Below are 27,602 nucleotides of genomic sequence, written 5' to 3'. Positions count from 1 at the left end.
CAGGTGAAGTTTTTTTTTTCCCTCTCCGCTGTCGCCACTACCTCGCATGGTTCAGGATTGGTAGAGCTACGCATCGATGAATTGGCTCTTCAGTGTTTGAACTCTCAGTAATGATTAAATCACACTGAACTGAGCTAAACTGAACTGAACTTAAACACTAAAACCTGAACCACACTGTTCCAGTTACTATGACCATTTATGTGAAGCTGCTTTGACACAATCTACATTGTAAAAGCGCTATACAAATAAAGCTGAATTGAATGGAATTAATGTTCTTTGCACATTTTCCGCTCTATTTGCACAGTGATACTCTGCACTCTGGTCAACGATATTCTATTCAGTTTTTATTTTGTTATTTATTCATTTTTTTTATCTTTAATTAAATGTTTTTGTCACTGTTTGCAGACCCCGCACAATATGTGACCAAGGCAGTTTATTCTATAGTCTTGTTAACCGTGTTAACGTGTTAACTGTTTTTGTTTTGTATTATATCGCACAGCTTTTTTATAGTTCTGTGATCTTTTTATGTACCAAATTGGTCCTGGAAACTGTCTCATTTCATTGTGCAATGTGTTCATAAATTATGGTTGATATGACAGTAAAAGCTCCTTGAACCTTGAACTTCTAATCCCTTGTTAATATGCAGTAACATTCCCTTAAATAACGTTGGTAACACTTTATAATAACTACACACTATAAATCATTTATTAAGCATTAGCAAATAGTGAATTCATTATCTGTTAAGCATTAACTCTACATTAATAAGCGTTAGTAAGCAGTTTAAAACTGCAGCTACAAATGCTCTATTCTTGACTTATAAGCACCTATATAATGTGTTTAATAATTGTATTTTCACACTTAGTTAACGATTTATTTTTCATTACTAAATTAAGTATTGCATTATTTACAAACCAGTTGTATTTAAGAGTAGTTGAGGGTTTTTAGGATAATTCAGAATGAGTTCGTAAATGATTAATAAACTATTGAAATCAACGTTTATATGTCTTATTATTCAGGCATGTATTTATGATTACTATGTATATTAATAAATGCTTTATTAACTCAACTTCATCTAGTTTTGTGACCTAATCTAAAGTGAGGATTATTTATGCTTTATAAATCCCTTATAAATGACAAATAAAGGCTCAGTTAAATTCTAAACAGGAAAAATGACATTATTCATTCCTATTCAATTAAAGATACACAAATGAAACTGTAATTCAATTAAAAAATAAATCTTTGCCACCTTATCTAAAATAAAATCACTGTAGAGTTTAAACATTGCATCTTATTATAATGTTTAATTATTATATTGTTGTTTTATCCAGTTTTATGTCATATTTTGACACTACTGTTTTTGGCATTGTTTAAAGTTTACAGTAATTTTACTTTTTAGAAAAGATTGCACAGATTATTGTTCATTCGATTCTTAGTCTTTAATAGTCATTTATAAAGCATGAATAGTCCTCACTTTAGATTAGGTCACAAAACTGCATGAAGTTGAGTTAATAAAGCATTTATTAACATATTAGTTAACTATTAGTATATGCCTGAATAATAAGACATAAACATTGATTTCAATAGTTTATTAATCATTTACTAACTCATTTTGAACGATTCAAAAAACCCTCAACTACTCCTAAATACAACTGGTTTGCAAATAATGCAATACTTAATTTAGTAATGAATATATAAATCATTAACTAAGTATGAAAATACAATTATTAAACACATTATATAGGTGCTTATAAGTCAAGAATAGAGCATTTGTAGCTGCAGTTATAAACTGCTTACTAACACTTATTAATGTAGAGTTAATGCTTAACAAATAATGAATTCACTAGATACTAATGCTTAATAAATGATTCTAAGTGTGTAGTTATTATAAAGTGTTACCATAACGTTTGCTGTTTAAATTAGACATCGTGTGCTTTATGAGCCCCTTTAAATTGAGGCATTAATTTAAATATATATTAATAACTTTTATTTAGATTAAATACCTATAAAATCTAATGATTAGATATCTAATTTATCAAGTAATTCCAAACAATTGGATAGTTAAAACCACGCATTAAATTGTGAGACATTTTCTAAGCATAGCACCTTGTCATTTGTTAGATATATTTTCTGATGTGCCTAAGTGATTTAATGTCTCTCTTTTAATTTCATGTCTAACAGAAGCACTTTCACGTCCATCTCATGAGCATCATCCACTTGCCTCCATGACATTACAACATAAAGCACATAGCTAAAAGTTTCTCTAATTCAGAAACTTTTTATCTTTCATCCAGTGCTGTGCTTGGCAGGGTACTACACTGGATAGTGTGGCCGGCTAATTTACTATTTCATACCAAATCAGCCCTCACACTGGTGTCACTGAGTACAAGAGAGAGGTGAGGGGGTGGAAAGAGATTATCTGTCCAAGAATGCAAGTCAATGGCAAAAAAAAAAGAGAAAGAAAGGAACTGCTGAGTGCAGGCTTTGTCTGTGCTGCAACTGAAAAATAAAACAGACAAATTCATAAGAGAAAATCGACAAATACATTTCATTGAATGATCAAGTTAATCTGTACAAAAATGTCAACAACTACTAACATTGCCTTGTTAAATGACCAAGATAAAAAAAGCACAAAAAGCATTTCTCCTATGCAGCCATATATGGCAATTAATTGTAATGCAGATATATTCTTTGAAATGATTTTTCTGGAATTAAGGAGAAAAACAAAACAATGGGAATTTCAGCTTTTTTATATATAACTGCAATAGGGTATATGCGGAGCTAGTGTTTCTTCCCATACTAATAAACTTTCAGTAAACAGTTAATGTGACTTTTTCCACTTTATACAGTTCCTTTCACAGCAGCGATGTTGTAATGTAATTAAAAAATAATCAGTTAAATAGACGTTGCCATTTATTTAGTTGCTCAAGCGTAAACGAGACAAAAAGCCGTTTACTCGTACGCTCCTGTCAGAATCGGCAGGTGAGCGCAGAAGCTCCATTGAATATTCATTCATTCATTTTCTTGTCGGCTTAGTCACTTTATTAATCCAGTGTCTCCACAGCGGAATGAACCGCCAACTTATCCAGCACATTTTTACGCAGCGGATGCCCTTCCAGCCGCAACCCATCTCTGGAAAACATCCACACACACTCATTCACACACACACCCATACACTCCGGACAATTTAGCCTACCCAATTCACCTGTACCACATGTCTTTAGACTGTTGGGGAAACCAGAGCACCCGGAGGAAACCCACGCGAACGCAGGGAAAACATGCAAACTCCACACTGAAACGCCAACTGAGCCGAGGCTCGAACCAGCGACATTCTTGCTGTGAAGCGACAGCACTACCTACTGCTCCACTGCGTCACCCCTCCATTGAATATACTGGGGGTAAAATAAAAGTTCATATTTTAAAGACATGGAGGGGAAAAAAGTAATTTAATGCAGTGCTTCTTATATAATCTGAGACCCACTTTATATCGGATATTACTCAGCCAGTGTACAGACTTTAAACACACCAATTTTGTAATGGCATACAGTTCACCGGAAGAGCATAACCCAGCTTAACAAATTAAAAGTCCTTTAGCATACTTCCGCATATACCCTATAGACCAATTACCAACCTACGTCATACGAGTCCCCGGTTGCAAAAAAAAGACAGGCTGCAATAGTCGTGCTGTGCAGTAGGATGCCAAATTCGAAAAATAGAGAACTTAACTTTTTTTTTTTTTGTTTAATTTATTTATTTATTTTAAAGATGTAATTTTTGCCTTTATTATTAGATAGGCCAGATTTTAGACAGGAAGTGTAGTGGGAGAGAGAGAGAGACAGGGGGTACGGTAGGGAAATGTCGTCAAACCGGGAGTCGAACTCGCAATGCCCTGACGTGCTATTGCACCTTATGTCAGCGCGCTAACCACTAGGCTATTGCGCCAACAAGAACTTAACTTTTACCGTACACCACACTGCTTTAATGCCAACTGCAGATGTCTTTGTCTAAAAGGGAGCTAAATGGAGTGACGGCCTAATAAAAATGCTGGACTCTGCAGTTTGTCATAACAGGTACGTTCACGCTATGCTGAATCATACACATTACTTGTTTTTGATTTTATCAAAAACTGTTATGGTTAATTTAACTGCGGACACTGAATGCTAAGAATGAAATGTGAAAGTTATTAAGGTAAACTTGGTTTTTTATTCACACATTCATTCAGTGACAACTTGTGACACACTCCCTTTATTGTTTACCACGGCACTTTGAATATTCCGTCTGAAATAACCTGCAAGTGTGACGAAAACAATATTAACACTGTTTATTTTACTGTGAACAATGCTGTACTTTGACAGTCGTTGGCTGCTAATATGATTTCGCTATTTAGAGTTTGCAAATAGTACTTTTATGAAATTATATTATCAAGAGGAAAGTCTGAATGTGCGAATATAAAACCAACTTTACCTCTATGTGTAAGTTCAAATACCTTGCCGTACAGGTGTAGTTAACTGTCAGAATGCTGTAGTTTTAATAATAAATGTTTACAAAGCATTTCGAAAATCACGATCGCAATATATATGTCCATGCCTGATATAAAATGGCGAGAAAGTGATTCATTGATATTTTTTTATAAATTGTTAAAATTTTGGTATTTGTGATGCAGCAAGCCCAGAGATTGTTGTGTTCACTATGACTTTATATAAATATTAACTTTAATGAGTGATATGAATAAAAAGTGGTCATAAACGAATGATTTCTTAACTCAAATGAGTGGCAGCTTGGACCCGGAAACAGTATTACGTACGCCGCCAACACGTCACCACCTAACAAACGGATACTCTATGGGGTATATGCCGAAGCATGCTAATAGGACTTTTAATTTGCATTAACCTGGGTTAAGCGCTTCCGGCGAATTGAATGGCAATGCAAAATCCGGTGCGTTTAAGGTCTGTTTTCTTTAAAAAATCAGCGATCTCCTCTAGCTGTGTGATATCCGATTTAAAGTGGGTCTCAGATTGTACAAGAAGCACTGCATTAAATTACATTTCCCCTGCCATATCTTTATAATATGAGCATTTATTTTACCCCAGTATATTCAATGGAGCTTCTAAGTTAGCCTGCCGATTCTGACGGGCGCGCAGTGGCGTAGCGGACGGGCCCGCAGGGCACGCACCGCGGGGGGGCCCCGCGTAATTAGGGGGCCCCACGTCGTCGCGATTTTTAATAATTGAAAATCCAGGAATCGCAATAATCAAACTCTTGGGAACAACTGTGGTCGGAACCAAAGTTTACAGGTCTGTGTTCTCTGAACTCCGCTCAAGCGGTGGACTACTTCATTCTGATTGCTTGCCGCCGAACCGCGTCATGGCCAATGAAGACGCGCCGCTGTTTCTCGCCGCCGGTTCTCGTTAAAAAATGAATGACTTCTGGCTACTTTGACGCTCTCGCCACTTTCGGTTTGTGATCGCTCCTCAGTTTGTGAAGAATTCCCCGCGTTGTCACGCCACTCCGCCTCCTTTCCCCGCTCCTCAATTTGTGACATAGATATATACACTAGATATCGCATAGGGACCCTGAGCATGCGTCAATAGCGCCGCCACATTGGTACAGTGCTCCCAGGACAAATGTCATTCAACCGCACTAGTCAAGACAGTGTTATTACAAAGAAAACAAAGCACAAAGGCAGAACACTTCATAGGATTAAGTTTTTTACGTTTTTGTATGTTTTGAAATTTGTGCTAAACAGGTCACGTTATTGATAATAATATCTATAGTCACTTACTGCATTCACCATACGGCAAAGCAGCTCCAACTCGCACTAAACACTCGGTTTATGCTAGGTTTGTTGAATAAATCAGCAAACAATGCAAAAGAAATATGACAAAGAGATGCTGTGGTGCCAGAAACTTGTATTATTGTCGGCTAGCGAACGAGTCGTTCATAACGGAGATTCATTCACAAACGAATCGCTCCCTCCGTCAGTATGAGAAGTGAAAGCAGGAGAGGAGCTGTATTTTAGCACAAGATTAGATCAAATTTAACAGGGAGAGTGAATAGTACATTTTCATACACACAAACACAAGCTTTTCGTCAGGAATGCCCGTGCGATAAGTGATCCATCAATGTAGAAAAGTGATGTAAAATAAAAATTTTCATAATTAAAAAAAAATGCATACTAACATCCAGGAAAACTCCCGATCATAGATATATGTGTATATCTATATCTATGTGTATATGTGTATATCCCCGCCAATCTCCCCCGCCCCCCCCCTTCAACTGGGGGCCCCGTCGGTGATCCCTGCAGGGGGGCCTCCGCATTTTGCGCTACGCCACTGCGGGCGCGTGCGAGTAAATGGCTTTTTGTTTAATAAATAAATAAATAATAAATAAATAAATGCTAAAGTTTATTTAACTGAATGTATTTTAATGACATTACAACATCAATGCTGTATAAGGAACCGTATAAAATGAGAAAAAGTTCACAATAACAGGTCACCGGAAGTGTATCAGCATGGCAACAGCACTAGCTCGGCATATACCCTATTAGGATTTATTTGTTTAACCTTTTACAGGGAAAAGCAGTAGAATCCCAGGACCAAGACAGATTCTAATAAAACCAACATAAATTCCACAATAACCATTACAAAAGCGTTAAAATTTCTGTGGTGGTATTTTATTCTTACTTTTTGAATAGAAGTTCCCCAAAAAAGTAATCCAATTTAAAATGGTGTAGGCTGTTGTTTAGGATAAAGGCAATTTTTTTTATTAAATAAAAAAATATATATTAATATCATTACTTAATATTTTTGTTTAATATTTATCGCAATTTTATTATCAAAAAATATTACTTTAGTCCTCTACATTTTAATGTTTGCCATATTTTTCAGAAAGTCTTTAAAAAATGAATCGTCAGTTACTCACTTAAAAAATCTGATGAAACACAGGCGGGGGGTGTCTCTTCTAGCCTGATGACGTCGTCATACGTCTCGGCCAATAGCAATGTAGGCGTGAGCGCTTAGGCACGTCCGATTGGTCAAAAGTTGACGTTTCAACACTGACTGATATAAATGTCAACATAGAACTTGTAAGCATGACAAAGACCCAACACTTGTAAGAACAAAACTAACGGGACATCATTTAAGATTCCATAGAACAATAAAGAGCGGTGCGATAATTCAGTATGGTGGACAGTGTTTACCGTACACGCTCTCTCGGTGTTGGTGCTGTTGGACTTCCTGATCAGTATGCCGACGGCAAAGCAGCGAAAGTGTGGCAGCTGTACATCGGAGACACTCGGAGCAGGACAGAAGAGTACAAGAGCTGGGTGCTGGCCCTACTCAGGAAGCATGGGGTTCAGAGGGTGCTGGATGTAGCCTGCGGCACAGGGTATGACATAAATCGTGATTAAATCAGGAAATGAAAGAGACTTTCTTGCATAATACGAGACTGGCGTCGTGTTAAAGTGTATTTATTATAGAGGTAAAGTTGGGTTTATATTCGCACATTCGTTCATTTAGAAGTCCCTATATTGTTTACCCTGTTACTTTGAATATTCGATCGGAATTACTATGCAAGTATGACTTTAAAACAACATTAACACTATCTAACGTTAATTCACTGCGAACATGTACTTTGATAGTCATTGGCTGCTAATGTGATTTCCATATTTATAATTTGCAATTAATACTTTTCTGAAATTATATTATTAAGGAGAAAGTCTGAATATCCAAATATAAAACAAACTTTACCTCATAAAAGTAAAGTTGGTTTTATATTCGGATTTTCAGACATTCCCCTTAATATTATCATTTCAGAAAAGTATTCATTGCAAATTTTAAATAGGGAAATCATATTAGCAGCTAATGACTATCAAAGTACAACATTGTTCACAGTCAAATAAACAGTGTTAATGTTGTTTTCAAGTCACACTTGCATGCTAATTCCGATCGAATATTCAAAGTAACATAGTAAACATATAGAATGCTAAATGAACGAATGTGTGAATATAAAACCAACTTTACCTCTATCTTTACCTCAATGTATTTATTTACTGCATTTGTTTGGCAAATTGGGTAATTTCATATTTAAATAGAAAGTACATAGCCAAATGAACGGAGTTGAGTCTACTGACGGATTGTTTACTCTTGGTTTACTCGATGCCACCTCTCGGAAATCTGGGTCAATTGATTCAGCACTGTTATGGTTTTTTTGGATAACGTTAGTGATATTTATTTTAACTTTAGAAATAGAAAGTTTTGTGTTCTAATAGTTAGATAAATTATAGTTCTTTAATATAACAAATGAGCCACAAGATTATCTGCTTCCTTTTAATGAAACCGTGATTCACCAGCTGTGTCTATCTGATGTCTTCTGATTCTGCAGGCAGTGCTTGAGATAAAGTTGGTTTTATATTCGGATATTCAGACATTCTTCTTAATAATATAATTTTAGAAAAGCATTGTTTGTAAATTAATAGAGAAATCATATTAGCAGCAAATAACTATCAAAGTGCAGCATTGAATTCGCAGTGAATTAGATAGTGTTGTTGTTTTGAAGTCATACTTGCATGCTATTTCAGACTCAATATTCAACATAGCGTGGTAAACAATATAGAGACTGCGACTATAAAACCAACTTTACCTCTATGTGCTTAAGTAGGATTGCTATATTTTGAGAAACGCCTTTGTGGGCAATTATTAACTCAGCACAAGTTACAAAACCTGTTTTCCATTTAGACATACCTTTGAACTCCAGCCCAAATGTTTTATTCTGCTTTCAACCTGAATAATGCATGTATATTCAATTTCCTGGGTTACTAGAAATGATCTTCATGAAACATGTCCAGTTTTAAAGAAAAAGACCTGCACGTTTTCCAGTATCGAAGAAGAAACACTGAGAATCTTGATAAAGGGTAGAGTTGGTTTTATATTGGCACATTCAGACTTTCTCCTTAATAATATAATTTCATAAAAGTATTCTTTGCAAACTCTAAATAGCGAAATCATATTAGCAGCCAATGACTGTCAAAGTACAACATTGTTCATTGTGAATTAGATTGTGTTAATGTTGTTTAGAGGTCACACTTGCATGCTAATTCCGATCGAATATTCAAAGTAACATGGTAAACAATATAGGGACTTTCTAAATGAACAAATAAGCGAATATAAAACCAACTTTACCTCTATAGAACCTTAAGCATTTATTTTGTCACTTGTGACAATAAAAAAAAAAGCATAAGCTTGCAGCTTATTTTCTGCAATAAATAAATAGTAAGTTCATAATGGTAGTCTTTTGTTAATGCACAATCTCACAGCAATTCGTAACTTTTTGATTTAGTGACTAATTCGTATAAATTCGTACAATCTAATTCGTATAATTTAGTACGGTTTGTTCATCACCCAATGACGGTTCGGTTTAGGGGCGGGGTTAGGTGCCACGGCTCCTTTTTAAAATCTTACAATTTCGTACGACTGAACTTGTACCAATTAGCCACTAAAGTGCCAAAACGTAAAATACTTACGTTTTCTCGTGAGATCAGGCTGCATATACTGTAAGTAATATACAACATTCAAAGTCAGTTATAAACTAATTCATTCAGCTGTTAACATGTCTGTTTAGAGGGGGAAAAGAAAGGGCTTTTCAATCAAGATTGCCCTCAAATATTAAGAATTAGACCTTTCTTATTAATGTTATGACAGTTTGCTTACAATCCTTACTGATTTCTTATCTACTTTGTATAACGGTAATCAACATTTGTTTGCCGCAAAATAATAATAGCAATAAAAAATGTAATCAATTGATTGTCAGATGTCTCATTTCTGATGATTTACTATTAAGTTAGTTCATTTGAATTTCTGTGTTCATTAATTCATTTGTGCTTTTGTAAAGAACTCACAATCTTTTTAACATGAACAAGTTTTGACAGGCCAGTGTCTGCATGGGAAAAACCACCTGGACCATTGATTGTTTTGGCTTTATCAGCATTAGTAGATAATCTATGAAATTTCTTCCACTAGAGTACACAAACAGGTACATCAGTTAAACATTTCTAATGTGTTTAAAATTAGACTTCGTATATAGATTTCGTAATATCGAATAGGTTAATATGTGTTGTATGAATTATAAATACAGTTGCAATCAGAATTATTAAACCCCCATTGCAATGTTCACAGTATGTCTGATAATATTTTTTCTTCTGGAGAAAGTCTGATTTGTTTTATTTCAACTAGAATAAAAGCAGATATAATAAAAAAAAATATATATACATTTTTAGGTCAACATTATTAGCCCCTTTAAGCAATTTTTTTATTCAATTGTCTACAGAACAAACCATGGTAATACAATAACTTGCCTAATTACCCTAACCTGCCTAGTTACCCTAATTAAGCCTTTAAATGTCACTTTAAGCTGTATAGAAGTGTCTCGAAGAATATATAGTCGAATATTATGTACTGTCATCATGGCACAGATAAAATAAATCAGTTATTAGAAATGAGTTATTAAAACTATTATGATTAGAAATGTGTTTAAAAAATCCTCTGTCCGTTAAACAGAAATTGGGGAAAATATAAACAGGGGAACTAATAATTCTGACTTCAAGTGTATGTTTTGCTGTTAATAGAATCAAAATGATCGTCTAAATCAGGGCTGCCTAAACCAAATCCTATTAAAGGCAAGCCTGACATGATAAGCCTAAAAAGCATGACGGCTAATGCTAACATTGCCTCTATGGCAGTATGCAGTGAAGGAACCTAAAAGCCACCATGTGATTGACATGTGTTAGCGTTACAGGCTTTCCAATGGTAGGCAATACATTACATTATTTTCATAGTATGAAAACTCTGTCCTGCAGAGTTTAGCTTCATTCTTACCTTAACACACCTACCTGGCATCTTCAGGTAAAATGACAAGTAAGAGCTTGATTAGTTGGTTCAGGTGTGTCTTATTTGGGTTGGAACTGAACTCTGCCAGGCCCCAGCCCTACTGGGCCAAGTTTAGGAACTGTACAAAAAATACAAAATAAAATCTGTATGTTTTTTTTCTTCTGTATAGTTCGTTTATCAAGAATCTTGATTGTAAATTATACATTGAACATTTTTTTACCAATGTTTTCATGAATATAGCGAATGCTGCTAATATATGGCATTAAAACATTAATTTTCTTTCCGCCTAGTCCCTTTATTAATCAGGGGTTGCCACAGCAGAATGAACCACCAACTTTTTCAGCATGCATTTTATGCAGCAGCGGATGACCTTCCAGCTGCAACCCAGTACTGGGAAACATCCATACACACTCATTCACACACATACACTATGGACAATTTAGCTTACTCAATTCACCTATAGCGCATGTCTTTGGACTTGTGGGGGAAACCGGAGCACCTGTAGGAATCCCACGCGAATACAGAGAGAACATGCAAACTCTACATAGAAATGCCAGCTGAGGCTCGAACCAGCGACCGACCTTCTTGCTGTGAGGCGATCGTGCTTCTCATTGTGACTCCTGGCATTAAAACATAAATAAATAAAATAGTTAGACTGTCCCACTCACAGAAGTGTGACTACATCAGGAAATAATATAGGTTGTTTAAGCTGTTGTTATTTTCGAGTAGAAAATTAAATATTTTATAATTTAAATTTATTCAGTGTGCTAACAAATAGGACAGTCCCTTTTCTAGAGCCTTGTCCTATATACTCTTTAAGTGTGAATGAAAAATAAAATATATATTTATCCATATATTTAAATATCATACTTTAAATGATTTAAAAACGTCAAATAAAATGATGAATAATAGCCTAAATTATTACACTTGGATTTTTCCAACCCTCTCCATCATTTTGACTGTGTACCTTTGAAAGAAAGCTTATACAGTGACTGTTTATCCACAACCACGCTGTGCAGAATATTACCCATATTAGTAATTATATTATTATATGATTCTTGTGGATCCAGACTTGAGCATGTCTGCAGAACAAAGTTTTCTCCATCTCATCTTCAACAGCATGTTCATTGCACCTGGCTTATCTTGATCAAACCAAGCGAATCAGTGGGTGGAGCTTAAGAATCAGGCATTGATATTGGTACATTGCAGGATCTGCCATTTTATAGGCCTGGTGTTTTTTTTTTTTTTCATTAACTACCATGTTTTCTGCTCTGAGACTTACAGGATATTTTATTTTGATTACCTTTTAAATAAATAAAAATAAAGGGGTATTTCAAAATACTGTCATTGACAATAAACGTGATATTTCAAATGGAAAACAGATGCCATGTTAACATAGGGTGTGAAACATTGGTATTGACTATAACCACAATATTCATTATTATATTATAAAATTATTAGGTTAATGATAATGTGACAAGTGAATAATCAAGCGTCACAAGTGCCCAACCCCACCGGAATGGTTCTGCTGCAGGATTCTAAAGATGTTTTCAACTGGGTGCACCTGGAAGGTGCGAGTGCGCGACTCCCGATATTTGCACACAAGATGCACACCTCTGTTGGAAATAATGAACTTGTGCACAGAAAAGACATATGTGAACGGTCCCATGTCAGCCCTTAGGCTGCTGTCATTTGCAATCTCCAGCAGTTAATTTTCCTGCAGAGCCATGCTGGATGCACCTGACTTGTTGACAATTGGATTGCGCATCCATTCCTTGGCTGTTCATGGGTCGTTCACTAGGTTTTTTCCCCTTCGCAAAGAAACATTCCTAGGATGTCTGTTTCTTACTCATTTTGCTAGCTTTGGGGTTAAATTTTGGCGCTTAAGTGACGAGATGTAACTGAGAGAATACGATCATTTTTCAAAATAAAAGATCATTCAGACTCGGATGAAAAATAAAACGGAAATATCTAATGATGTCTTGTGTGGCCTAGTACCAGTTGATGCCCAGGGGTTGAGGACCACTGTTTTAAATCAACATCTACCTGATATAATGTTTTGTTGCCGCTTTGTGTTTAACATGAATAAAGTGCAGTTGTTGCCTGTATAAAATAACTGCTGATACATCCTGTGATAAAGCAAATAATAATTTTGCTCAATTTTTTTCCTGGTTTCTAGAAAAAAAATAAAAGCAAACTTTTTTAAAATGAGTATTAAATCAGCCAATTTCCCAAAACTTTGATCAAATGGGTATTCATGACTGGTGCATCATTAGCTGTGACCAAATGGAGGAGGTTAGTCACCCTAGTGTGGAGAATACGTCTAGAGCCCAGAGTAATAAAACAACATTTGGGGAGCCAGAAATAAATAGAGGAAAAAGAAAAACAAAATAATCAAGAGTAGAAAGAAAATTACAGATTTTCTTTTCCCTCAAAGGTTTCTATAAATACCATAAAATATATCGACAATGTGAATTCTTTTAGTCACAATAACCATAGTGTAAAAAATCATGATAGCCCATGTAAAAAATCATGATAGCCCTTATCAAAAGCTCAAGTAAAAGTTGAGATCTTAATGGGTGACCCTTTTAAATCTTAGTAGGTAGAAGTATGTTCAGTTTCCCCTTGTCCCTTATAACCGAGTGTGAAGGGGAACGGCTTCAAAATGTGCCCTTAAGAATTGGGACAGCACTAGAGCACCTGCACAAGTCATCATACGTCATCTTAATCTCTTGCTTCATATGAGATCAGACGATCGCGACTGCTGTAGTTATTCCAGTCGCCTTATTTTTTGGTATTTATCTTCTGGAAATCACTGAAGTCGTATATTATGTTATCATAACGATCTTATGTGGCAATAAGATCGTAACTGTACTGGTCATATTCATATGTAAACACACGAAAACAACATTAACATTATAGTAGACAATAAAAAATTCATTCCCAGCCACTAGACTTTTCTGACAGGGTATACGAGCGTCATCGAGTGACAGTATGTTGTGAGACTGCTATACATTAGTTATGATTAGAAGTTTTAGATTGCGAAATTTAGCAGTTTTTATTTAAAAACCTTCATTCGAATGGCTATTCACCCCTTCCCCTTTGCCCTACGCCTTCAAGCTTAAGAGAGTAAGGACACCCCTACCCCTTGATGCGAACGCGCAAAACGAAGTGTAAGGGGAAGGGCTAAAGGGTAGAATTGGGATTGGACCTTGGAGTAAGATGCTGTTAGTGCCATGATGTACTTTTACTATCATCATCATCACTATTTATTCCTTTTTAAAGGGTGGATTCCATCATGTTGGTAGAAGAGGGATTCAGCGTGGTTAGTGTGGATGCTAGTGATAAAATGCTGAAATATGCTCTTAAAGAGAGATGGGAGAGAAGAAAAGAGACAGCTTTTGATAACTGGGGTAAGAGTGATCTCTGTTTTGTGTGTGGAACTTCACTACTACTAGTGAATGGGTTAAATGTTTATCCATGGTCTGTTCCATTTAGTGATTGAGGAGGCCAATTGGCTAACATTACCAGAAGATGTTAAGAAGCCTGGAGATGGCTTTGATGCTGTTATCTGTCTTGGGAACTCATTTGCTCATTTACCAGATTTTAAAGGTAAGAACACCAAAGTAAAGGAAAATTAAACTGCACGTTGTATTCACTCCTGTAAAGTTCATTAGTACAATAACTTTGGTCTAGACCAGGGGTGGGCAAACTCGGTCCTGGAGGGCCGGTGTCCTGCACAGATTAGCTCCTACTCTAATCAAGCACACCAGGGCCCGGTTTTTCAAAAGGTTTAATCCGGATAAAATTTATCCGGATTTAGTAATCCAGCTTACTTTTTGAGCCAGTTTTTCAAAGCAACATTGGATTGGATCATTCTGATCCAGATAGGAACTTTTCAGGATCACTAAATCTGAATTACCAGTGCTCAATCACAATGTAGATGGATAGATAGGCCTATGTAAAGAGCAACAAGTAGAATAGCCAGTCTGGGGTCAATATAACTTTATTTTTATTTGAAATGAAAACTAAGAAAATTTTATAAATAATAAAATAATTATAATAATAAAAGCAAGAAAAACACCACCCCATCCTCTTACAGCAGTCCGCTCATCTGAGATCTACAACACTGTACATTGACGATATTTATAAGTTTCAAATATAGATGTATTGAATAAAAAAAAAGACAATGTTGAAACCTTCACAATAATGTCAGACTTCCTTATCTGATGTGGAGGGAGCAGCTTGTCTGAGCATATTCTTTAGGAGGCAGATCTCAAGTGTGGTCTTGGTTTGCTGCAGTTTGGTCAGAGTCAGTTGTTCAATTGTTGAAAGTGATTTCAAAAATCAGGCATTGCCATTCTTGATTTATATATATATATATATATATATATATATATATATATATATATATATATATATATATATCAATTAGTAACAGAATAAAATGTATTGTTTTTGGTCCATTTTGACAGCTGTTTGGGGGATTATTTTATGAGGCCAAACTCTTTCTATTTTGCTGTAGGCCTATACTGAAAGGCTAAATACGTTAAAGCCTATACTCACTATAGCCTGACAGATGAACAAATAAAATTAAAACCTTATGAATAAATAGTATATCTCGTAAGATACTGCATGATCCAAATTTAGTTTTATTTAATACATTTTTTAAGTTTTCATTACATTTTGGGCCTGAAATCCACACTAAATCCACCCTTCTGATGGGATCAGTTAAATCCAGGTTTTTTGGATCAAAGTGATCCAGATCCTACAAAAAAGGTCTGAAAACCCAAACTAAAGGTTTGATCCGGATCAAAACCAAGATTAGATTACATGATCTAATCCGATTATGTTTTTTCTTTTGAAAAACCCATTTTCAAGATTTGATCCAATCCCTTATCCAAAATCCTAGTGGATTACTTTTGAAAAACCGGGCCCTGCATATAGATTCTAGTGATCTTGAAGACACTGATTAGTTTGTTCAGGTGTGTTTGACTAGTGTTGGAACAAAACTCTCCTGGCACACCGGCCCTCGAGGATCAAGTTTGCCCATCCCTGATCTAGACCAAACACAATGTTGATTTATTACATTTTTTTTTGTTTGCTTTCACACTGCCTTTTATGCAAATGAACTTGCGTTTGATTCAGTTGACACATCTATTTAACTATTTTCTAATATCTCACAGGGGACCAAAGTGATCAGAAGCTCGCCTTGCAAAACATAGGCAGCATGGTGAAACCTGGAGGGATCCTAATCATTGACCACCGCAACTATGATTACATCATTGAGACTGGCCAAGTGCCTCAAGGAAAGAATATTTACTATAAGGTACTATAAAACTCATTGGTAGTTTGTATTTCTGCTCACACAGAAACTTTCTTTGATGCACTTTTTGTCAACCTTTACGCTTAAAACAATTGAAATCGCATAAGACATGACACTTAAATCAATTTTACTAGAGAATTAAAAAAGCTATCTATTGAATTGTGCAAAAATATCTTACAGATCTATGTAAATTGCAATATATGTTATAGCAGGGGTTTTTAACTTTTTAGAACCTTTTTAGTCCCCCTCATGCCCCAAGTTTATCTAATTTCACTCACACAACTTTTTTCTAGTGCTGTCAATCGATTAAAAAAAATTTAATAATTAATCGCACCTTTTTAAAAAAATTTATCGCGATTAATCGCATTTAAAATACTGAAACTTGTAATTTTGGCTATTCAAATGTAAAATTAATGTAAACGCAAGACAAAAACTATTTAAATTTAAAATTTAATTGTTTATTAGAATTAAAATTCAAAATATAATTGTTTAAATAGAATTTTTGTTCATTTGTTCACAGATTTCTTCATGTAAACAACATACCCACAATAAACCATCAAGATCCTGGCTTGACAGCCATATTTATTACAGAAATTAAAACACAGGCATGTTAATGACATGTAAATTTCAAAACAATCAATGCCAATAAAGAGAAAACATTGATTTCCATGTTGGATTCTAAGTGGAATGCAAAAAATGCCAAAATACAGGAATTGCAGATATTGAAAATGAAAAATTATAATAAAAAACTATAGAATACAAACTGTTGCACTCATTGTAAAGTTTTATTGCTGTGAGTTGAGAACATTAGTTATAGAGTAGAAACAATTTAGCTTAATCCTCCTTTACATTCATCCAGTTGCTAAGACTAGGGAGTATCACACAACGCGCTGCAGACGTTTTGGCCCCAACGTTTTGGCCCCTTCCATACTGGAGCGACTCCCCTCAGATTCAACACGCATGATCACATTCATCAAATTTGCTTAAACTAAGCATCCTAAAGTATTACTGTATTTCACAAGGATTCTGACACAACAACGCGAAGCATACGCTTTCGTTGCGTTTAATGAGGAAACCCGCTAAACTTGGAGGGCTCATGCTGAAAGGCAGAGTAATGCCCTGTCTTTGACAGCTCGCGACTTCACCAGACGTTCTGAGAACATTTACATAAGACACCAATACTCCGATTTTAATATGATTAAGATTATACTCTTATTAAAAGTCTACCGTGTAGCCTAAGCAGTGATTTTATTACCTTAAAGGAACACTGAGTCACGAAATGTGGAGGATTTTCTTTCTGTTCGCCATGCGTTATCAACTTACAACAGAAGTCGAAAGTTAAAAATGAAACACCCGAAATTGCATAAAACTCTGGAGAGTCTGGTGATGCGACTAATTGTTTTATACTAAAATTTGCCTTCAAAAAGTGCTTCCTTGGTCTTATACACATTTCTTGCATGTTAAACACACGTCCACCACAACAGGAAGTAAAAAAAAAACCTGCATCTGCGTTAATTGCGTAAAAAATTTTTTAACGCGTTAATTATTTAAAATTAATCGCATGTGTTAACGCACTAATTTTGACAGCGCTACTTTTTTCACATCAAGAAGGATAAACCACATCCAATAGGAGTAACTGTGGACGCAAGAGGAAGCTATCTGAACGGGATTGTATCCACCTTGTTTCCACCAAAACCTTTTATCGGGAGCTCCACAGGGTCAATGTACAAGGCTGGGCTGCCTTGTATACTTTTGGTCACTCATCCCATTGCCAAACATCATTTCCAGCAGTCCCAGCAGCAAAAATCTTAGGCTGCGGACAATGTGAAACATGTCTTGTTCACCTTTCCAACATCTGTGAGTTACGGTGTGGAGAAAGCCCAAAGAAGTGTACCACCCAGAGTGTTGCATGCCCTGAGTGAAGCATGGGGTGGATCAGTGAGGGTTTGGGCTGCAATATTATGGCATTCTGGAGGACCATCTGCACCCAATGGTTCAATCATTGTATCCTAAAAGCTGTGTCATGCATCAGGATGATAATGCACCAATATACACAGCAAGACTGGTTTGATGCACATGAAAGTAAAGTTGAACATTTCCCACGGCCTCACCAGTCACCCGATCTAAATTTTATTGAGGCACTTTGGAGAGTTTTAAAGGAATGAGTCAGGAAATGTTTTCCTCCACCAGCATCACATAGTGACCTGGCCACTATTCTGCACAAAGAATGGCTCAAAGTCCCCCTGGCCACTGTGCAGGACTTGTATCTGCCATTCCCAAGATGAATTGATGCTGTATCTGCAAATTGACAAATTGATCAGGTGACTGTGCAGGCCATTGGAGATTTTCACTTTCATGTTCATCAAACCATTCTGTGTTGGTGCATTTTCATCCTGTTACGTGGCACCATCTAGCACAAGTATTGGGCATGGGAAATGCCATGATATTGCTGCCCAAACCATCACTGTTGTACCCCATCATTCACTCTGGGCATGCAGCAGTCTGGGTGGTATGCTTCTTTGGGGCTTCTCCACACTGTATCTCTCCCAGATGTGGGAAAGACAGTGAAGATGACTCATCAGAGAACAGTACATGTTTTACATTGTCCACAGACATTCGCTGCTGGCACTACTGAAACTGATATTTGGCATTGGCCAAAGGTTCAGCCATGTATATTGACCCTGTGGAGCTCCTAACGAACAGTTTTGTGGAAACAGGAGAGTTGAGGTGTAGATTTATTTCTGCAGTGAGTTGGGCAGCTGTAGTTTTATGTTTTTGGAATACATCCCAGGTTAGCACCCGCACCTACCTTTCAGGGTGCTCTCATGCAGAAAACTGCAAATTCGCCACATGGAATTATTTAAGAGAAATGTTTATTTTAAACACTTGGCAGAAGTGCTTGAATGAGTTTAGAGCAGGGGACACCAAACTTGTTCCTGGAGGGCTGGTGCTGCAAATTTTAGCTCCAACACTCCTGAACAAGCTGATCAAGGTCTTACTAGGTATACTTGAAACACCCAGGCAGGTGTGTTGAGGCAAGGTGGAGCTAAACCCTGCAGGGCACCAGACCTCCAGGAACGAGATTGGCGACCCCTGGTTTAGTGGAAATAAAACATGTTATTTAATAGTATTTAAACATAGAAAAAGTAAAAAAAAAAACTCATTGATTTCAGGATTTTTTGTTTAGCTTGCAACTAAACTACGGCTTTGTGTAGTTTAATAGCAAGCTATTCTTTTGTTTAATAGCAAACCTCACACTTCTCCGACTGAAAGCAAGTGCTGGACATTTACAGATTACAGAGCCAGCTAAAAAAACAAGCATGGGAATTGCCTTCAATTGATCTTGCCGCCCTATCCAGCTTACCTTATAGACCTTTTTCTTGGAACGCAAAATTACCCATTATGCTTTGCGTGTATGCGCAAGGAGAATGCGAAGAACTTCCGGTCGGCAGCTGATGCGTGTAAACAGTCACATTTGGACAGCTTTGAAACAATAGTTTTAATCTGTTTTACCTGCTTTTATCCTCTTTGAACTAATACTGTTGTCCATCAGCACCATCTCCTGGACTGATCATTTAAAGAAATGCGATCTAATAGGATGGAATAGGAGGCATTTTCCCCTCGTTGTCAGACGGCATCTTCTGCAGTTTAAATGAAGCCTCGTCATTGCTAAAGTCAACATTTTCTCTTTATTTCAAATATATAACCAGCACAAACAAATGTAAATCACCAAAATGTTTTCCACACACACGTAGCCTGTACTGTGCCACTCACACACTGATTTAATAACTGTTACAACATGAAAATATAGGCTAGTGTCATTTCGAAATGACAGAAAAACACAAACCGTGGTAAAAACAACACACGAAATAAAACACAAACGGCTCGCGATTAGAATGAACAGCGAATCAGCCAGCAGAGGATCAATAACAGACTTTTATTGGTCATTTTTGTAAATTGCACGACTTTCATACCTGTTAAGTTTCGTGCAAGTTCTCTGGTTTGCTCTCTCTCTCTCTCTTTCTCTCTCTCTCTCTCTGTGTGTGTGTGTTAAAGCAGAGGTTCTCAAAGTGGGGGTCGGGACCCCCCGAAGGGTTGCGGGACAATGAAGGGGGGGTCGCCTTGTGATTTTCAAAAATCAATGAATTTTTATTAAACCTTAAGACTTACTGTATTTTATCAATTGATATTTTAACCTACTGATGAGAAAAATAGTCGTTTATAGTTACTATAAACTATATAGTTACTATAGTAGCTTATAGTTACTAGTTCTATTGGATTGCAACTTCTCAGGTAATTATATTATACTAAAGACACAGCAATACTGTCAGATGCAGCAGATTTTGTAACACCAGGTTAAACTTTCTAGCCCATTTACAGCACTGACATACATAAAAAAAAAACATAGAATAGACTTGGGTCTATTGGTGTGTTTGTGCGCGTCATTGCATACAAGGTATCTGTATTTATAACCACCACCCCAGAGAATATTGGGGGTCACGAGTCACTGGCATTGTCATTTTGGGGGTCGCGGGCTGAAAAGTTTGGGAACCCCTGTGTTAAAGAGCCGCTGAGCTAACACTGTATTTCTAACGGCAGACACGTGAACTAGGAGAACGTTTTTCTCGTATTTCTGACGCGCTTGAACCACATGTGACAGATTATAACGGCTTTAACAGACACATTTCTAAGTTGTGTGTCACAAAAACACTTTGCTATATATTAAAAACATCATTGAAACCCATTTTCGGAGCGCAAATTACCAGTTGTACACGCTGTAAACGGAAGTGTTTAGCATTCTACCGGAAGACGCTGGTCGCTATGGCGCCCTCCATGCAGCAGCCATGAAAAAGGTCTATACAGTAAAATCTTTTAATCAGAATGATAAAAAGTATACATGTAAACTTGGATAATGGCTGAGCCTTTTTCTGAGAGCACAATATGTCAATTCATGGAGGATTCTCAAAAAATGCCACATCATCCTACAATCATCCTAGACTGTCAATAATTCTCCAGTGTATGCCTTGGCTTAACAGGGGCACCATATGTTTAAAACTCCTGTGTTCTGGTATATTCTATTTTAATTAAGCTAAAATACTCTTATAAACAAGTCATTGTTATCAGTTCACAATTGAAAAAGAAACCTCAGTCTGTTGTATCCTATGCGACTAATTCTTCAGAGGTTGTGTTTCAGAGTGACCTGAAACAGGACATCTCTACCTCGGTACTGTGGGTTAATAGCAAGCCTCACATGATCACACTGGACTACACACTGGTGCTGCCTCAACCAGAGGGAGCTCAGACTCCGCCTGACACAAGGTACTGTATTTTAATGGGGTCAGCTTTAGGGTGGGTGGTTAGTAGATATGCTATTTCTGTAGAATTTTAATTTATAATTTCTGACATTGTAAGCAGTAGCCCAGTCACAACAAGCTAGGCTATGTGGCCAATTAGAACGGAGTAAACTTTCTGACAGGAGGGATTTGAGACAGAAACCAGGTTTAATCATCAACTGTCACTTTGAGACAATAGGGTTTTACACAGTTTACACGAAAGAACAGGACAAAATTGGAAAACCTTACAAAATTGGCCCCTTAAGAACACTGTCAAGAGAAATTAAATATACTTGAATATCTGGAAAGCATTCATATGTCTAGGCTATTGGAAAGGTTGTATAGACAAAACTATAATTCACGAGTTAACACTCACAGATATTTGAAATAGAATGGAATAGAATTTGGTGTATCTGGCTTGCTGTCAAGGGAGAAAGCTCTGAGCCTGGAAAGACACCTTAGCAGGTGTCATCCAGTTCCTGGAGGGATGAAGGTCTGCCCAGTTTAGTGTTAACCTTAATTTAACACACCTGGGGGCTATTCCATAAACCAAGCTTACAGAAAAAGCCAGGCTTATTTTGGTAAGTCAGGTTTATTATTGGCGGATTCGGTTTCATAAATCAAATTTACGATAGTTCAAACTTAGTTACCCTGGCAACCTATGCTGGGAAACTAGCCTTTTCCGGTGGGCTGTCAGTGCAGTTACATTGTTATGCCAGAAGGTAGCATTAAGGGACTGTCTTTGAGTGAGTCTTTAAAGGGCCATGAAACCCCCTCGTTTCAGCAGGGTGTTTTCACACCTCTACTTTGGAAAAAGTCAGAAAAGTTGTAAGTTAAGTTGTAACTGTTAGTGCTAACTTGTTTACACTCGTTGCAATAGTTTGTTTGATACGAATAAAATACGAACTGAATAAACAAAGAGCACTGGTCGCTCACTTACCAAATCTGTAGAGACAGGACGATCACCAGCAACTAGAGCCGCGTCTTTATTAAGAGGCGACTAAAGCGAATCTGGTTCTCAGCGTTTGCAGATGAGAACAGCTCTCAGGTAAACAATAATCCTCCTTAGACACGCAAGTTATTGTTGTCGCGCGTCGCGTACACTGTTAATCCACACGTGACTCCAGCTGCGCTCTCACAGAGAGAAAATGAAAACAAAACTTAACTGCAGCAAACTATAAAAGCAACACTTCATGCTTGTTTTGCCAACACAACGTGGCGTCTCTGCCGTCTACACTCTGACAGTAATGAATATTAATGAAGTTGCACAATAGAGCGCGCTGATTGGTTCGAACCAAGCCTTACTCATGCATTAATGCATCACACTGTAAGACGTAATAAGACTCACTCTGGCACAGACGCCCAGTCTGCACGCTGGAATACACGCTATTATGTCATGACCGTGACGCAGCTTCAAAAATTCGTTACAAACCGGAAGTACGAATTTGCTTGAAATAACGCAAAAACAACCAATTTACACTTTTTAGTGAAATATAGGTGTCCTAATAGTGTTTTTAGCAGTGTGGGACACATATACGACTGTCAACAGCTCAAAAAATGTGTTTTGGTGTTTCGTGACCCTTTAAACTACACATTCAGACAAGTCTTGTGTCGTTTCTTTGTGCCATTCGCTCTCCCGTCTATTGTCTAGTTCCTTCCTCCTTGTTAACCCATTATTAGTTTATTATGTTCACCTGTTTGTTTGTTAACTACTTCTGCCTATAATCTCCCCATGTCTGCTGTCCTGTGCCAGTTCGTTGTCGATTATTATCTTGCCCTGTTGTGTCCAGCCTTGCTCTTGCCTGCCAGCCCAGTCAAGTTTGTTTGTGTGTTTTAATGATGTTTTTCTCCCTCTGGGTTGTTTTTGTTGACTTTTTGTTTTATTTTTATCATAAATTAACCAATTTTTGAGTTACTGCAATGGAGTCCTCGCTCCCTTTTCCTACACCGAACCTTGAAAAGATGCAAGCTTTGGAGACCTACCTGAGCTCAGGCTCCCCTCTCTCCCAGGACAGCATGCCAAACGTGCTTTTATTGATCAATCTTCAGCTAAGTGTGTACTCTTGAAAGGACACAAAACCAATATATGCACAAATCACACAGTGGCATTACAAGGTATAAACCTGACATCAGTATAGAAACGTAAATGCAACACATTCTAGAGTTCAACTATTAAAAAACACTAGCAGGGGTCAGCTAGAGTATTTAAAACTGCAACTAGATCCTGGGCATTCTGACAGAGATAGCACTTCCAGCACCACCACACTGAGCACTGGGGCCCCCAATGGGGACCCTCTGTTTTTCAGACTGCTGACTCAAACTGTGCAGCAATGCAAAAAATGTCGTAAAGGCTCGTACACACCGGGACACTTTTCGTTTGCATTTATTGTCAGCACTTTTCCGAGACATTTTCCGCATTCAAGCCCAAGTGATTTTCTTATGGCGTCGAGCAGAAGAGTATGCAAAATCACTCCTTGACGTTAGATGGCGCATAGGGTGGCACTAAGCTTCTGACATCCACTTGTAGCACAGAAGAAGAAGAAAGTTGACACGCTTGTTGTTAAAGGGCCATGAAACCCCCTCGTTTCAGCAGGGTGTTTTCACACCTCTACTTTGGAAAAAGTTTGAAAAGTAGGCGTGTCCAGCTCTGTTTAGGGAGGAGTGTCGGAGGAACTAAAGTGGCATGGTGTGGGAGTGTCTATTTGGGCACGCTGACTTTCAGAATCAAAACATACAAAATGCGGTGAAAATCCTACACAAGGTTAAAGTTTGGTTGTGGTGCTAACATGTTTACACTCGGTGCGATAGTTAGTTTGATACGAACAAACTGAATAAACAAAGAGCACTGGTCGCTCACTTACCAAATCTGTAGAGACAGGACAATCACCAGCAACTAGAGCCGCGTCTTTATGAAGAGGAGACTAACGTTACAAGCGAATCCGGATCTCAGCGTTTGCAGATGAGAACAGCTCTCAGGTAAACAATAATCCTCCTTAGACACGTAAGTTATTGTTGTTGAGCGTCGCGTACACTGTTAATCCACACGTGACTCTGAGCTCACACAGAGAGAAAATAAAAACGAAACTTAACTGCAGCAAACTATAAAAGCAACACTTCACGCTTGTTTTGCCAATACAACGTGGCGTCTCTGTCGTCTAAAGACTGTGACAGTAATGAATATTAATGAAGTTGCACAATAGAGCGCGCTGATTGGTTTGAACCAAGCCTTACTCATGCATTAATGCATCACACTGTAAGACGTAATAAGACACACTCTGGCACAGACGCCCAGTCTGCACGCTGGAATACACGCTATTATGTCATGACCGTGACGCAGCTTCAAAAATTCGTTTCAAACCGGAAGTACGAATTTGCTTGAAATAACGCAAAAACAACCAATTTACACTTTTTAGTGAAATATAGGTGTCTTAATAGTGTTTTTAGCAGTGTGGGACACATATACAACTGTCAACAGCTCAAAAAATGTGTTTTGGTGTTTCGTGACCCTTTAAAGTTACCGGCAATACCGCTTGCATTGACAGTTGTGCACATGAGCGCCTCCAAGTGCTGTTTACCGTAACGTCAGCAGCTCCGTGCACATGAACAATAGTGCCAATCTGAAAAAACGAGGAGGCGTTTCTTTAAAAAAGACGCTTTACACCTGGCGTTTTGTGCGTTGGTGTGCAGGATCACATTGGCGCCCTTTATTTAGTTACGAGGCGTTAAACGTCTACGGAAAACATGAGCAAAAAGCATCCCAGTGTGAACGGGCCTCTTAAGAAAGCATTTAGGTGGGTCGTATCATTATATTATACGAGGAAGCCAAAATGCTTTCATGCACGTGATTTGAATGACGCGGGAGGCGATTTCTCTGCTGTTGTTACAAATATTGTAACCTACAAGTTAAAAAAAGTTATTAATTCGCAGGTCACGTGTGTTCCAAACCGTGAATTGTTATCCATACGGATCACGTCGTGTGCGCTATCTTTATTACCTCAGCTGTGTTGTATCTTTTGCACTGTATGTTTATAGTGTTGTCGGACAAAATATTCACACACTTTCATGTTTTTTTCCTGCACTTATATTATATATATATATATATATATATATATATATATATATATATATATATATATATATATATATATATATATATATATAAATATAATATGTATATATATATAGATTTGTTGTTAATATATGTTGTTATTAAAGTTGCACTATTACATTGTTTTGTGTATATGTCCTTGGGGATTGCTGTTTTGTTTCACTGTGTACTGTTCTGTAAATGATTTAAATTACAAAACAAGACTACTTGACTTGAGTGTTATGGGTGCACAGCCAGTTTAGGATGGATACATTTGTGGAATTGCAGTGAATATGTTGTCCACCTCGAACTCAGAATCTGGACATTTTAGATGTTAAAAACAAAACACTACTATTTCACTAGAGTTTTTATTCATTTGTTTATTTTTATTATGAAATTAGTGGTGTGTGTATTGTAAAATGATTATTAATTACATTCCTAAAAACGTTTTCTTTCTGTCTTCTAGTAAATTCCGCCTGTCATACTACCCCCACCGTGTGGAGAATTTTAAGGAGATATTAAAAGCAGCGTTTTGGGGAAAATGCGAGCACAATGTATATGCCGACTTCAAGCAATACACTGCAGGAGGAGAGCCACCCTGTTATTTCATCCATGTTGTTAAAAAGACAGCTTAATGCCACTTTAATTCTGCAATTTCATTTCATCTTAACATGGTCTTGTCTGTGTAAAGAAAATCTACTGAGGTAACACATCTACAGGGATTTTTTTTTTTAAACTTTGCCATATTGTTTTAAAAGTAAATATTGATTGATTTCACATTCACAGTTGTTTCCAATTTGAACTGGCCTACATGCTCTTCATTTTATTGATTATTCATACTTTACTTCAATGATGTTTTATTTAATCTTTCATAGTATACATTCTTATTCTTGATGCTTGTTCTTTATTGAATGCTGTTTAAAAACCTGCACCAAAAAGTAAAGTAAATGTACTACTTTGTGTCTGTACTTCGTGTCTGTATTATATCTACATTTCTACATGAGTTGGCTTAAATGGAGCTTTAAACCTCTTAATGGTTGACACACAGCACATCCTTAATATTTAGTCTAAAGGCTTGTACAAATGAGGCTTTTCGTTTGCGTTTATCGTCAGCATTTTACGTGACGTTTTTCTGGATTCAGACCAAAGTGATTTTCACTGGCTCCGAGCAGAAGAATACGCAAATTACTCCTTGACGTTAGATGGCGCTACACGACTTTAAGCTTCTGACACCCGCTTATACACAAGAAGAGGAAGTTCACACGTTTGTTGTTAAAGTTACTGGTGACTCGAACAAGCATGGATAGTTCAATTATCAGCTCTAGTGATGAAGAAAAGATTATTGTTCATCATCTTCAAAACATTCATATCGCCTCTGGGCTTCTTCTTCAATGTGCACTCGCATTAACAGTTTTGTGCTTGAGCACATCCAAATGCTGTTTACTTTAACTTTAGCAGCTCCGTGCACATGGACAATATGTTCCAATATGATTGGTTGGGAAGGTTTTGATGCGACGCGTCAAAACAAAAGAGCAAACAAGGGGCGTTTCTTTAAAAATGACGCTTTTACGCCTGCCGTTTTGCACGTTGATGTGCACAATCATATTTGGGCCCTTTATTTAGTCATGAAGCGTTAAATGTCAAAGGAAAACGTGAGCAAAAACTGTCTCGGTGTACACGGGTCTTTACTTATCTACCTCTATAACATGTGTTGGAATATCATGCCAACTCCATGCGTTTTCAATAGGAAAAGTGGGAAAAGAGGGTTTTCTTCACTGCCAAAAATATTAGTAATTTATTAAATGCAAATGAATAATTCGATGACAGAGCTCTGGATTACGTTTTCCCAATGCAATACAAGAATTACATTCAAGAGGTTCACAACTAACACACATTTCCCTGACTCCAGCATATATATATATATATATATATATATATATATATATATATATATATATATATACACACACAACTGA

The 27,602-nt window shown here is 37.0% G+C and overlaps 2 protein-coding genes and 1 long non-coding RNA gene across 6 annotated transcripts in view; 2 read left to right on the top strand and 1 right to left on the bottom strand.

Moving 5' to 3' along the window:
* daam2 (dishevelled associated activator of morphogenesis 2) overlaps positions 1 to 27,602 on the bottom strand; it is a 155,671-nt gene that overhangs the window by 15,641 nt on the left and 112,428 nt on the right. The gene's annotated exons all lie outside the window — the stretch shown is intronic.
* LOC147840044 (uncharacterized) overlaps positions 5,744 to 27,602 on the top strand; it is a 107,498-nt gene continuing 85,639 nt past the window's right edge. The window contains exon 1 of the long non-coding RNA XR_015513973.1: positions 5,744 to 6,288. This is a non-coding gene — a long non-coding RNA (uncharacterized LOC147840044). The remainder of the gene's footprint in view (positions 6,289 to 27,602) is intronic.
* gnmt (glycine N-methyltransferase) lies at positions 7,090 to 26,594 on the top strand. Of its 3 annotated transcripts, none has more exon segments than NM_212816.1 (6): positions 7,105 to 7,383; positions 14,166 to 14,293; positions 14,379 to 14,492; positions 16,067 to 16,209; positions 21,401 to 21,525; positions 26,093 to 26,581. In NM_212816.1, coding segments are annotated over 6 exon segments (885 nt in total). In that variant the 5' UTR covers positions 7,105 to 7,177; the 3' UTR covers positions 26,262 to 26,581.

The sequence above is a fragment of the Danio rerio genome, chromosome 17 (assembly GCF_052040795.2).
Source record: "Danio rerio strain M-AB ecotype USA chromosome 17, GRCz13ab, whole genome shotgun sequence".
Lineage (NCBI taxonomy): Eukaryota > Metazoa > Chordata > Actinopteri > Cypriniformes > Danionidae > Danio > Danio rerio.
The sequence above is the reverse complement of the archived record's forward strand: the minus strand, read 5'-3'. Positions and strand labels throughout refer to the sequence as shown.

Coding starts and splice junctions, on each gene's coding strand:
- gnmt (XM_087288820.1), top strand. CDS start 8,835: ATGTCCAGTTTTAAAGAAAAAGACCTGCACGTTTTCCAGTATCGAAGA. Junction 8,909..14,165: donor ACTGAGAATCTTGATAAAGG/GTAGAGTTGGTT, acceptor TCCTTTTTAAAG/GGTGGATTCCATCATGTTGG. Junction 21,526..26,092: donor CAGACTCCGCCTGACACAAG/GTACTGTATTTT, acceptor TCTGTCTTCTAG/TAAATTCCGCCTGTCATACT.